Below are 14,332 nucleotides of genomic sequence, written 5' to 3'. Positions count from 1 at the left end.
TTACATTTTTAATAGTTGTGTAACGCTGTTATTTTACGGATTATTTTGTCGTGCATTTTGTAAGTGTTTTGTATTGTGTAATTTCAGTTTTATGGGTTTGATCCGTTATCTTGCTGTCAAATTAAATCCGGCTGAATGATCTGTTGTCTTCTGTTCAATTAAAATCCGGCCGAATAATTGGGGCAGTAAAGTAAAAACAACGAGACTACTGACTAACAATCGTCATGAGCGTCGCATCTGAAAGAATCAGACGGGACCCGGATTTGATGGCGCCCGTTCGGACAACACTTAATGTGGGAGGGGTTCCACACGGGAATCTACACTTCAAACAAGGGCCACCTAGTCAGCTGTCCAGACGTCCATCATCGGCAGGAAGTAATGTCGAAGAAGCTAAGGTGAATTTAGAGTTTGTCAGAAAAGAAGCAGAATTAAGAGAACTTGAATTAGAACAAACGTGCAAAGTTAAAAATTAAAAGAGACATTCTTACTGCGGAAAAAGAGTTAAAAATTCAAGAAGTGTTGGAGAATTCAGACAATTTTGAAGATCGTGATATTCAGTTAGAAGAAGAAAAACGTTACCGTACAGAGACATTTGTGAGGCAATCCTTGCCTTATTCTACATGTTAGCAAGAGACGCTGAAAGAAACATTGCAATTTTCAAATTTCCTTCTAAAGAAAGAACTTTTATCCACACGATTTGTGAAATTCAATGATAAGCCTGAGAACTATCTTCATTGGAAAAAACAATTCATGTCATTAGTTGAAGAACTTGAACTGTCACAAAGCGAACAGTTGGACTTGTTGGTAAAATATTTAGGTGACAAGTCGTCACCCCAGGCCATATCTATCCGAAACTCTTGCCAAAACGCAGAAACAGCGCTGAACCAACTATGGAAACGGTTATACGACAGATTTGGCAGATCTGAAATGATTCTTGATTCATTGAACAGACGATTGTTCTCAATCGAAAGGATTACAGGCAACCAGGGTTATTCAAAGCTTTATGACTTGTTGGACTGGGTTAATGAGGTTAATTATTTGATGACACGTCCCGAGTTTGTTACATTGCTAGGGCACTTCAACGCTCCAATGGGCTTAAATCCAGTGATACAGAAATTGCCAGTCACTATTCAGTCAAAATGGATCAACAAGGCAGCGAATTACAAGGAGACTAACTGCGTTGCATATCCGCCATTTACAGTGTTAACAGAGTTTCTTGAAAGTATGGCAGGAAGGTTCAATGATCCAGCATTAGTGATCAGTGACAAACAAAGCCAGAGGTTTGACGCCAAAAGCGTTCCATCCAGCACAAGGACGCAACATCACCTCATAACAAGGAAAACTGATGTTGAAACACCTCGAGTTCAAGTGCCTATCCCATCAGTGCACGAATGCGCCATCCATGGCAAGGGGCATCCGTTGAATGCATGCAGGGCCTTCCGTCAAAAACCATTTGAAGAACGCAAGCAAATTCTACGGGAGAAAAGGATTTGTTTCAGATGTTGCAATTCAAACAGTCACATGGCAAAGGATTGCAAGGCCATTGTTACGTGTCGAGTATGCGACAAAGGTCATCCAACTGCTCTTCATGTTCATAGTGACACAACAACGAGAAGCCACGGCGGGGAGCAAGAAAGCAAAATTGTTTCGAAATGTACTGCTGTGTGCGGCGAAAAGGTTGGTGGAAGGTCATGTTCCAAAACAGTTTTGGTGAAAGTATTCAAGCCCGAAGAACCAGACAGATACATTTATACATACGCCGTACATGATGATCAAAGCAACCGATCCCTTGCAAGCTCGGAACTATTAGATGAGCTTAGAATTGCAGATGCGAGACAGCGATACACACTTTCATCTTGCGCAGGAAAGACAAGTATCTTATCCAGAAGTGTTTCAAATCTCATGGTCTGTGCAATTGATGACTCTTGTCAGTTAGGAGTCAAAACCTTAGTTGAGTGTGAAATTCCTAGTGACATATCTGAAATACCCACACCGGAAGTTGCTGCATTGTTTTCCCACCTGAAGCCAATCAAGGACAAGTTCCCTGAACTCATGGAGAATCCGCACATAGGGCTACCGATTGGCAGAGATATCCCAGAAGCACATCATGTTCTGGAACAAGTGCTAGGTGATCAGAAGCAATTGCCATTTGCACAGAAACTACCACTTGGTTGGGTTTTGGTTGGCGAAGTGTGTTTGGGCCAGTTGCATATGGACGAGACTTGTGAGAACATAAGAACATTCAAGACTCAAGTGTTGAACGCAGACAGAACAACTTTGTTGTGCCCTTGCCAGAATGCCTTGAAAGTAAGTGAGAAAATCAACACAAGCGATGATATTTTTAAGGTCACTAAAGCTGATGATCAAGTTGGACTGTCCCAAGATGACCAGAAGTTCCTTCAAATCATGGACAATACAATAGACATGAGAGATGGTCATTGGACAGCTCCGTTGCCACTAAAGAATCCCCAAAAAAAGCTCCCAAATAACAAGCTAAGTGTTTATAAGAGAGCTACCAGCCTACGGGCTTCACTACAGAAAAATCCAGTGAAACAAAAGCAAACGCACAAGTTCATGCAACAGATACTAGATTCTGGCGCAGCAGAAGAGGCCCCACCACTGAATGAAGACACAGAACGCTGGTATCTACCTTTCTTTGGGGTATATCACCCGCGCAAGCCAAACAAGGTCCGAGGAGTGTTTGATTCATCTGCAGTATTTGATGGAAATTCACTGAACAACATTCTCTTGACTGGACCAAACTGCACGAATAGTCTGCTTGGTGTACTTCTGCGTTTCAGACGTAATGCTGTTGCTGTCATGTGCGACGTGCAGCAGTTGTTCTATTGCTTCAAGGTCAACAAGGAACACCGTGATTTGCTTCGTTTCTTTTGGCACAAAGACAACAATCCAAAGAAAGAGCTTATAGAATACCGAATGACGGTTCATGTCTTTGGGAACAGCCCTTCGCCAGCTGTAGCCACCTACTGCCTCAGAAAAGCTGTCGAGACTGCAGATGAAGATGTGAGAACCTTTGTAAACAGGGACTTCTATGAAGACGATGCCTTGACATCACATTTAAAGGAAGAAGAAGCCATTGACTTGATTAAAAGAACGCAAGAAACCTTGAGTAGAAGCAGTATTAGACTGTATAAGATAGCCTCTAATTCTAGAGTCGTGATAAGCAGTTTCCCAGTAGAAGACCTCGCAATTGACATGACATCCTTTGACATCTCTACAGATGAAATGCCCGATCAGGCTAGTCTAGGTTTGAAATGGAATACCAATGCCGATACATTTGAGTTCAAGATCAACATTGCTGAAAGACCATTCACATGACGAGGAGTAGTTGCCACAGTAAACAGTATTTTTGACCCGCTAGGATTTCTTGCGCCTGTGACAATAGAAGGAAATATCTTGGTACGGGAAATCATGAATGAGGCCACATCATCAGATTGGGATGAGCCGTTGCCAAGACACTTAGAAGGAAAATGGGAACAATGGAAAAACTCATTAACCTCATTGAATGACATAGCCATTCCACGTATGTACACCATGACCAATTTTACCGCAGAGGATGCACTACACATTTATTCAGATGCGTCTGAAAAGGCAATATCGGCTGTCTGTTTTGTGATGACTGCAACTAAAACAGGGTTTGTGCTCGGAAAATCAAGGTTGGCACCTGCAAACACAACCATTCCACGCTTAGAGTTGTGTGCAGCAGTCTTGGCCACTGAGGTAGCAGAAATTATCTCGGAGCATCTTGATTATCCCATGGAGAGATTCATTTTTCATTCTGACAGCAGAGTTGTTCTCGGGTATTTGAACAATCAGTCTAGAAGATTTTACACATACGTAGCCAACATAGTACAAATCATCTTGAAACGCACTAATGTCCACCAGTGGAACTATGTACATACATCAAACAACCCAGCAGATCTTGCAACACGTTGTGCGACACCTGCCAAGAAATTGGATGCAAGTATGTGGATTAGAGGACCGAAGACACTTCCGAATGAAACACGTTCTCCCGACACATTCACCCTGGTAGATGAAGACAAGGATAGCGAAATTCGACCACTTGTGAAGGTTTCAAAAACAGACATTAATCGTGACATAACTGAAACATTTGAGAAATTCTCTAGTTTGAAGTCTTTGATCAGTGCCTTTTCACTCTTGAGAAGATGGGTGCAATCATTTCGTTCAAAACAGAAGCTGAGTCAAGATACTGTTGAATCCCGAAAGGAGACAGAGTTGTTTGTCTTGAATGCAATTCAAAATTCCTATTTCCCTTCAGAGGTAAAGTCGCTGACAGACAAGAAGAGAGTTGGCGTCAAAAGCCCAATAGCTTTTTTGAACCCATTTTTGGATGAAAATGGGACGCTACGAGTGGGTGGACGTATACACAAGGCTCCCTTCGATACAGATTTCAAGCATCCAATACTTGTACCTCGAAAATCACACATTGCTGGTCTGCTTGTAAATCATTTTCATGTTTTAGTTCACCATCAGGGTAGACTTTATACAGAGGCAGCCATAAGAAATCATGGCTATTGGATAGTCGGGGTGAAACGTTTAGTATCCAGCATCATATACCAGTGCGTTACTTGCAGGCGCTTGCGTGGCAACTTTGTGAATCAACAGATGGCCAACCTTCCTGAAGATAGACTTACCCCAGGACCTCCATTCACATACGTTGGTGTGGATACCTTCGGACCATGGCCAGTTATGACACGGCGTACCAGAGGAGAGGTTGCAGAGAGCAAACGATGGGCCATCATATTTGTTTGCTTAGTCACCAGAGCATCTCATATAGAAGTGATCGAGGACATGAGTAGCTCAGCCTTTATTAACGCTCTACGACGATTCATCTCTGTACGGGGACCTGTGAAAGAATTTCGATCTGATCGCGGAACCAATTTTGTTGATGCTTTGAAGGACATTAAAGCTGATGCAATCTGTGTTGAAGACCCACCCGTAAAAGCATTTCTCAAGGATAAGGAAGTCGCCTGGATCTTGAACACCCCACACGCTTCGCACAAGGGAGGATGTTGGGAGCGTATTATTGGACTAACTCGAAATATTCTTAATGCAATGCTTTTGAATACCCAAGGTCAAAAACTCACACACGAAGTGTTGTGTACATTGATGTGTGAAGTGTGTGCTGTGCTAAATAGTCGACCGATTGGGCCAATCACCTACGATCCGCTCAACCCAGTCCTGATAACCCCATCGATGTTGCTGACACAGAAATCTGGACACCTGCCACCTCTGACAACTTCTACGGACATCAGATAAATCTACGCTTCTCAGTGGAAACATGTTCAAATACTTTCTAACATGTTTTGGAAGCGTTGGCAACAAGATTATTTAAGTAGCCTTCAGGGTCGACGAAAGTGGCTCGAGCTTCGGGATGATGTCAAACCGGGAGATGTCGTGTTGCTGAAGGAGAGTTCGGAGAGAAACCAGTGGCCAGTGGCGGTAGTAGAGCGAGTTTTCCCCGGAACCGACGAAAGAGTGAGGTCACTTGAAGTGTGGTTGCATAGAGACGGACAGTCAGCAAAATACATAAGACCTATAACGCAAGTGGTGCGGTTGATTGACTGAATTTTGTGTGTAAAACAGTGTTATGTTTTAATTGCTAAGCTTTATGTTTAATAATTGATGTTATATTCATGTATACCTATTATTCAAGGTTAAGTGTTCAAGGTTAAGCGTATTTTTGCTATTTTTTCTTTACTTGGGATCTTTGATAATTTTTTTTTATGTTAGACAAAGTTGTAAATTGATAGTGATATCTTCATGATATCAGACGGGGAGTGTGTTGTTCCTTAGCTTGATTGTTAGTTGTATGTAACCTGACCGATTTTTACAACGCTATAATTTTTACAAGAAATCGTTTGGTCACGTTTTTCTTAAATTAAAAAAACCATTTGCAATCTTCATTGTCCAGGTAAACAAATAGAAAGAGCATATTTTGATACATTTTTATGTATTTGATCATTATACAAACTATTTTATTAGACTGTTCAGCGATTTTCTTACTATTTTGCTGATAAGATTTTTGTTCGTTCGTACACTTACGATTCGTTCCATTTTTGTGTTTCGGATTATCATTCGTTCAGTTTAAACTCTCCGCTTGAATCTTATGTAACTCATCATATGTGTAATACATGATAGATCCAGTTCCTTTTTTTATTGACCAATGTTTTGTATCATTTTACAGCCATCTACAACGCCATGCATACCTCGATATCTAGTAAAATCTAATTGGTCTCACCGTTGTGTAAGTTAAATGTAGTTATTGCAACATTGATGTGATATGCTGTTATTTGGTTGTAATTATTTGAATAACTCAACTAAATTCATCATTCCTTAAACGTTCAGTACTGCCTTTTATTGTTTGAAATCTAAATGCTCATAGTGATGGAAAGTAAAATCTTATGTACATCTATGCAATACTTGTATAATGCTAAAGGCTTAAGATTACATTTTTAATAGTTGTGTAACGCTGTTATTTTACGGATTATTTTGTCGTGCATTTTGTAAGTTTTTTGTATTGTGTAATTTCAGTTTTATGGGTTTGATCCGTTATCTTGCTGTCAAATTAAATCCGGCTGAATGATCCGTTGTCTTCTGTTCAATTAAAATCCGGCCGAATAATTGGGGCAGTAAAACCGTCGTGCGTCGCAATAAACGTCTTTTTCTCAGCGATTTGTCATTCACATTGATAAAAACAGACCGATTTTGCGATTGTATTTCAAAATATGTAAATGATTTGTTTTAATAACTCATATGGCGAAATATTTTTGCCAATCAATTAGTCAATAATTGTTTCTAAATAATGAGTGTGTTTGTGTGTGCATATGTTTTATGTCTGTTTTTAATCTATATCTTATATGACAGTGATTTTTATGTTAATTATTATACATTAGTTAAATGTATGTGGGTTAATACCATAGGTTTTGTATTATTACAACAAATACGATGACTTAAACTACTATTTAATATTAGTCCAAATGTAAACATAAACTTGGCTTATATTAAAGTTTATAGTTTGGATGCTTATTTTATTGAATAACAAAATACTGTCCAGTCAATTTGTTACCAACTGCATGACATTTAGAGCTACTTTGAGGACGTTGCGATACGTGTGTAAGATATATCTAATTAGCAGCTCAGTAACATATTTGGTAACACAAGATAAGGGAATCACGATCTGAACATTGCTAATGATTGCAGGTCACTTTTTGTGCGATAAAAAGCCACATACGCAGTAGTTGTTTTCATTGCGTAAGTAGAATTATGAAGGCAATCTTTTTGCTGGCGTTCTTCATTACTTTTCAAGGCAGTTATGGTAATGTGAATTTACATGTTTGCTCTTTGTATTCGTTATAAGTAAATATATGTTATACATTACAGTTGTATATTAGCATTTATGTAAATACTTATAAATCGGTTAATTAGCACATGTTTGTGTAAGGACTCTTTAACTATAGGGTCACTAAATTGCGATTTCCTAACATAATTCGTACACAATCTTATCATAGGACCACTTATTTTGTCATTAACACGCGTGTCAGACACATTTTGTCATTAATGCGCATGTCAGGCACATTTTTTCATTAATACACATATCTGACAAATTGTGTCATTACTACGCATGCCAGACACATTTTGTCATAGTAAAGCATGTCTGACACATTTTATCCTTAATAAGCATGTCCCACACATTTTGTCATTAATACGCATGTCTGACACATTTTGTCATTACTACGCAAGTTTGACACATTTTGTCATTAGTACGCATGTTTGACACATTTTGTCATAAATACGCCTGTCAGACACATTGTCCATTAATACGCATGTCGGACATATTTTGTCATTAATACGCATGTCTGACACATTTTGTCATTAATACGCATGTCTGACACATTTTGTCATTAAAACGCATGTCTGATACATTTTGTCATTAATACGCATGTCTCACACATTTTCTGTACTACGCAGGTTGTGACAATGGATGGATATCGTTCAACGGACATTGTTACCACTTCAGTACTGATTTAGAGTCTTGGATAGGTGCTGAGGTAAAAAAAATTGCTATAAACCGTGCAATTTCATCATAATCTATCTCAAGTTTTCTTAGGAATCTGTTACCACTTCAATCATTATACAGAGTCATGGACAGGTGCTGATGTACAACTTTTTGCTATAAACCGTGAAATTTCATCACAATCTATGTTTAGTTTTAATATGACATCTGGATAGAACTTATTTACTTGATTATTTTCTGCGTTGAAGTACAAACAGTGCTGTTTTGTTTTTCATAAAAAAAGGTAATGTAAAAAAAACGTTTAGTTCGGTTGTGATTCAACAAAGTGACGTTAAAATCTGACCAACGATGAAGTTGTGTGCATTTGTGCTACTATATTGTGTATTTGTTTAAGTGTCAGTTAACATTTTAAACTTGATCGTAGTTTGCCATTCAAACACACAGACACAAATTCAATCATATAAGTAGATATGGACATTAAATATTTGGTATATTTAAGCCGAACTTGCAATTGTAAAATGTCACATAGGGGCACTAGTTTTAAAAGACAAGTGCTAGAATATCTCCAAAAAAAATGTCAAGCTTAACCTGTTTACAAATTGACTTTTTGCGTTATATTTTACCTCAAAATTACATAAAATGCATTTTATATACATATTTTGTTACGCTTAAATATTACGTCTAATAGCAGTGACATTTCACGTCTAATATCAATTAGAACGAGTAAATTAAAATGTCCAAATAGTTCTTTATAAAGTCAACAGTTCCCGTACAGGATTTAAACATTTCAGTATAGAATTTGATGTTTAAAAATGAAATTAATAACATAAAACAAAAAAATCCAATGCCCATGGTGAATTACAAATGTATAATAAAAATGATTATTGAAAAAATATATATTAAATATGTGATTCTATACTTGCATTGTTATTTGTTTTCTATCAGCTTTAACGGGATGTAGCATTCGCTCTACGGGCTTTTTGACATTCGACATTTGCACTTTATAGGCTAATTTTAATGAAGAAAAACATTAACAAATAGTGCCTGCATAAAATAACTAATTGAATAGCATTACTTTTTTCCAGGGTGTGTGCATACATTTCGGGTCGTATCTGGCAGAAATTGACGATCATGCCGAAGACATGTTCATGCAAAACTGGGTCAACATACTTGCTAGTTCGTAAAACAGTTTTGTTTTACAGGGTTATATCCCTAAATGGTTTTGATTGTTTAAGTTTTAATCATTTATTTTCTGTTTTGGGATGTATTATTTTATATATCGTCCTGCATTGTATAGGCATTTGGTTACGTGGCTTCAATTACAGGACAGCGGAATGTAAAACAGAGTTAATATACCAGTGATGAAAAAGTGGGAAAATTGTGTATCATAAAATGTTTAAGAAAACAATAAAATTCTTTTAAAAAAACACGTAGTTGAAATAAATATTTAGATGTCAGTTTTGCACTTAAACAATACATGTTGGCAAAATGATCAGTTTCGTGACTCTCGAACGCCACTAAGAAAACATCTCGGACTCTAGATTATTCAATAACTATTAATTATTCGATTTAACTCCTCAAGCAATGTTAAAGAGACTTGTTTAAGGGAATGTGTACATTCTTTTTTAAATCTATGAAAATTACTTTGAAAATCGCCATTTTACCAAACTGTGAACAAGTCCCTTTAATATAGACCAATTCTCAAAATGCTCAATGGTGCAAGTAATACGTTCATTGCACTACAAGGTATCTGTTGCAAGAGAATTGATATGGAATGTAAATAAAAATTGTGGCCCAATTAAAACATACTTAAGATATTTTATTTTCAGAAGTGTTCTGGGTTGGTGGAACAGACCTGGGCTTTGAAGGGGACTGGACGTGGGCCTACTCGAAAAAACACTTATATAATGGATATACTCGCTGGCAGAGAAACGAACCAAGTAACTCAGGAGGGTCGGAACACTGTTTAAATCTATGGAGATATACAGATTGGAACGATTGGCCGTGCTGGCAAGTGACGAATTTCATTTGCGAGAAAAATGGGTAAGAATAAGAATTCTTCATGTTATTAGAATTCTATGATCTTTTAACGCACCAAATAATGTTAATAGCCATGTAAACACCTTCTAGTAAGAATTATTCTGGTATTTTGAATGCATTGAATGTATTTATGCATCGTGTTTAATCATGGATCACTTATTGTTTTTTAGACCTTAAAATGTGACACCATCAATCCCGCTTCATACTTTGCGGAGAAGTTGAAATAACAAAATATTGTACTGGAAATAAATGAGTACACTCTTGACTGTATTACTTCGATCATATTAATCCCTTTATGCTATGGCTTTTTTTGTATATAACGAGTTTGCCATTATTATTAAATTATAAACATATACTTTTAAGCATTTGACATATGAAGTTATTGATGGTAATAAAGGTATATTCTTATTTTTTAGTATATTATGTATATATTTATATTTTTTTAATGAAAACGTTAATATCAACTTTATGTGAACCATTGGAAATAACTATCACACACGCGAGCGACTTACAAAAAAAAAATTAGTTGACATTGAATCGTGACCTTGAAATTGGTCGAACATACAAGGGCCATGATCATGACGGATTGTCAGATAATGGGGAGTATAAATTATCCGAAGACATATTTAAATCCTTGCATACAATTTTTTAAATATAGAGCAAAAATAGAAAAGACGCATTTTACCAGTAATAAATATTTGACCTTGAATAATAATATTGACCTTTGAAGGAAATCGGGTGTTATGTACGTAACACTTCGTCTGGTAATTTGGCATTCAAGTTCTGTCAAAGCTCTTTCCTACGGTATTATAACGATATGAATCCGGTAATGAAAGTTTATGCCCTTTGACCTAGAATTGCGTTTATGCTACCAGTTCCAAGTATACGCATCATACCGGTAAAATCACATCAAATCAACCACACAATAGAATTATCTCTAACAAGAGCACCGCATAGCGGGTGCCAATGCTCGGCTGTGGGTGCAGTTTGCAGACCTTGACCTTCGACCTTGTGACCCCAAAATGGGTGTGGCGTGTAGAACTGATCAAGGTGCATCTGCATATGAAGTTTCATAATTGTAGGTGGAAGCACTCTGATTTTAGAGCCTAAGTAAAAGTTTTATATTAAAGGTCACAGTGACCTTGACCTTTGACCTAGTGACCCAAAAATGGGTGTGGCGTGTAGAACTCATCATGGTGCATCTACATATGAAGTTTCAAAGTTGTAGGTGGAAGCACTTTGATTTTAGAGCCAATGTTAAGGTTTTAGCACGACGCGGACGGCGGACGGCAGACGCCGGACGACAAGCTGGCTATGACAATACCTCGGGTTTTCTTCGAAAACAGCCGAGCTAAATTTGTCTATTTGTTGAGAGCTAAAAGTTATGTCGTAACTTCAATCTTAGTCTTTCTTCATCTGTTAGGTGTGCCATGAAGAAATATGTTGCCATAATGACTTCAAATAAGAAGAAAAAAAATATGTTTGCGGCATGTTACAAAACACTTTTTTGCATAATTTTCCTATTTTTACCAACTTTTGCTACAAAACTGCAGACTTATCTTGCTTATTTTAGTATTCCAGCTCAGAACATGTGCAAATGTAAATGCTAGTACACAAATATGAGGTTAAACATTGTTCTCAAGTGCGAAACAAGCACACGTAAAATTTTCCTAAAATTAGCAATGGTTTTATGGTGTTTATTTCGGTTAGCTCTTCGTGGGTTTTGCCTGCAATTACAGCAACTACGAACAACGACACTTGACTAATACACTCACACGAGCATCGAATGTAAACCTTGTCAGGATGGCATACGTCGTCCTCGGCAGTACACTCTTCGAGGGAAACGCTCGTCCGCTATCGTCGTCGGCTGCACACCACCGATCCTCCTGGGAATACCTACCCCACGCACAGGCTAAACCTCCAGGGCAAGACACTAAGTCACAGGCTAATACTTACGTCACAGGCTAACACTTATATATCCTCCTGGAAATACCTACATCAGGGCATCTATCTTCCTGGCAATACTTACCTCAGGGAACACGTCTTCACACGTCCGCGGACCGGATAGCAAGAGAGCATGGTCATCCCAGCAGGCATCCGCGTCCATCCGATTGGCTCAACATCATGCAGCATGGTCCCGTCACATGAACATCGCAAGCCGGGTACCAACTCTGCATGGGGGCGTTTCACCAGATGTCACCGGCACTACAATCCCTTCACTTTTCTCTTTTTGGGACGACCCCCTACTCACAAAATGATTCGTCCCGCCGAATGTCATAGTCGTCCCGCCGCAGACGTCCCGTCGCACCCGAGGAAATATATTGACTATCTCTCGGACCCCAATGCCCCTTTCGAAAGCAAGGAGGGCGCCTTCGCCATGCAACGTACTCTAAAGCCGCTGCGCCCAAGCCGTCCCATGCACCCCGAGGAAATATTTGACTATCTCTCGGACCCAATGCCCCTTTCGTAAGCAAGAGGGGCCCCTTCGCCATGCGATGTACGCCACGACGCAGCGACCTAGCGGATCTATGACCGTGCCCGGACTCCCCAAAGTCGGGACAACCTAATTGTTTCAATACTACAAGCACGCCACAACGTGCGCAGAATGGGGGCCTCAACCCTAGATAGACCACAACTAATTGAACCCATTGGCCGGTTTTTGTACGACCACCAAGAATATTTTAATATGCATGCATACCCCAATTAAGGTGTAATACCCTCCATAAAATGTCAGTGATCCCTGGTCTTAATAAAATGAAAATAAAATGCTAACAAATTAGCATTGATTTATATTGCCGTGCACAGTCTCATGCAGAGACCTGAAAGATACCACCGGCCCAAGGACCCTTAACAAAGAACAGGTAATAAGAAACTCGTAGAATAATGGGCTCGCCCAGCCAATTCATCCACAGAGCTTAAGCCATGGACAGCCTTCGGCTGTAAACAGTTACACTAAAATTTCACTAAAAAACTTATCAAGTGCATGGGTAAGCATGAAACAAAGGTTGAGAACAATTAACATCTAAATAATAATTAACAACAAGTTGGGTGATATGCAACAGTTTTCCACACGTCCGGAGTTTCAGAGAAATATCAATAAAAGTGGGCTTAAAGCTCACAGTTAGACTACAATATTTAATGAATGCCCAAATGTCGCGCCCTGTCGCCAACTACCCCCCAGTATTCAGCGAGGCGACGCGTGTCTATAACGACCTCATGCGTGTAACACGTGGGTGAGAGCACACTCTCAGTCAATGCACGAAATAATAATAATAATCATCAAAATTAAATATGTCTTTTTAATAACAAAATAACAATAATCTTTGTGTTTTCTCTATTTCCGGGTGGCAATACCAGCTTCAGCATATCCACTCCCACTCAGGGAAACATGAATTAAAATGTATATTAAACAATAATCAAACAAGAAAAATGAAAAGGGTATACATTGCAGATCCACATCTACACACTTATTTATCCCATTCACTATCAAATTGAGCCATTCATGCCTTGCCAGCATGCACAACAAATAATTTTTAACTAATGTTAAATAAGCCAACGAGTCCCATTCATGGGAAACCGTGCAGAGACAAAAAGAACCAAAACAGAAATTAATAATGGACTGAGTGGGCGAGGCCAATAAGGCACTAATCGAATACATGGTTTTAATAAAATAAACAACTTAAGAGGACAAGCGCCTGGTTAATCAAACACATCGATTCTATCAACAGAATTGTTTGACACTAACATGTATAACAAATTTACACTGACATTCAATGGAGCGAAACAAAACTAAATTAAAACCAGAACAGCAAAACAGAGAAACTATTAAAGATACCCACCCCACCCTTTAACTAGATAATTAATTCAGGCCACCGCGCTCGCATAGACACTTACCTAATTTCCACCGCTGGGACCGCTCCCAACGGCGAGAACTTGAGGGTCGCCACCCTTCAGAGCCACGCCTGAAAGGTCCCTGAGATCCATCCTCCGAGATCTTCCGGCGTAACCGCACGCACCGCTCTGGCGGTTTACCGAGGAGTCGCCATGACTACACCGATTACTGTCGCCGGTGGGAAACCGGCGACTGGACGACTCCTGGTGGTTCCCATAGCCAAAAAACTCCTGCTGGTTGTCACCAGTGTGATACCGGTAACCGGACGACTATGCGCGATTTACTCCCATAACTGGGCAATCCCTGCTTGACCTCGGTGCTATGCCAGCAGGATTCCCATA

General features: G+C 39.1%; 3 protein-coding genes across 3 annotated transcripts; all 3 read left to right on the top strand.

Moving 5' to 3' along the window:
• The first annotated feature begins 224 nt into the window (after positions 1–224).
• LOC127845995 (uncharacterized) lies at positions 225–3,339 on the top strand. The gene is made up of 3 exons (XM_052377175.1): positions 225–375; positions 1,073–1,280; positions 1,971–3,339. The coding sequence occupies exons 1-3, from the start codon at positions 225–227 to the stop codon at positions 3,337–3,339; spliced, it is 1,728 nt and encodes a 575-aa protein (XP_052233135.1).
• Positions 3,340–4,647: 1,308 nt separating this feature from the next.
• LOC127845993 (uncharacterized) lies at positions 4,648–5,703 on the top strand. The gene is made up of 2 exons (XM_052377174.1): positions 4,648–5,053; positions 5,699–5,703. The coding sequence occupies exons 1-2, from the start codon at positions 4,648–4,650 to the stop codon at positions 5,701–5,703; spliced, it is 411 nt and encodes a 136-aa protein (XP_052233134.1).
• A 1,548-nt stretch (positions 5,704–7,251) lies between these two features.
• LOC127845087 (perlucin-like) lies at positions 7,252–10,362 on the top strand. The gene is made up of 5 exons (XM_052375775.1): positions 7,252–7,360; positions 8,014–8,093; positions 9,145–9,235; positions 9,889–10,102; positions 10,270–10,362. Exons 1-5 carry the CDS (start codon positions 7,309–7,311, stop codon positions 10,274–10,276), a joined length of 444 nt encoding a protein of 147 aa, XP_052231735.1. The 5' UTR covers positions 7,252–7,308; the 3' UTR covers positions 10,277–10,362.
• The last annotated feature ends 3,970 nt before the right edge of the window (positions 10,363–14,332 follow it).

This window comes from Dreissena polymorpha, chromosome 9 (genome assembly GCF_020536995.1).
Source record: "Dreissena polymorpha isolate Duluth1 chromosome 9, UMN_Dpol_1.0, whole genome shotgun sequence".
Classification (NCBI taxonomy): Eukaryota; Metazoa; Mollusca; class Bivalvia; order Myida; family Dreissenidae; genus Dreissena; species Dreissena polymorpha.
Note: the sequence above shows the minus strand (reverse complement) of the source record. Positions and strands in the feature narration are given on the sequence as shown.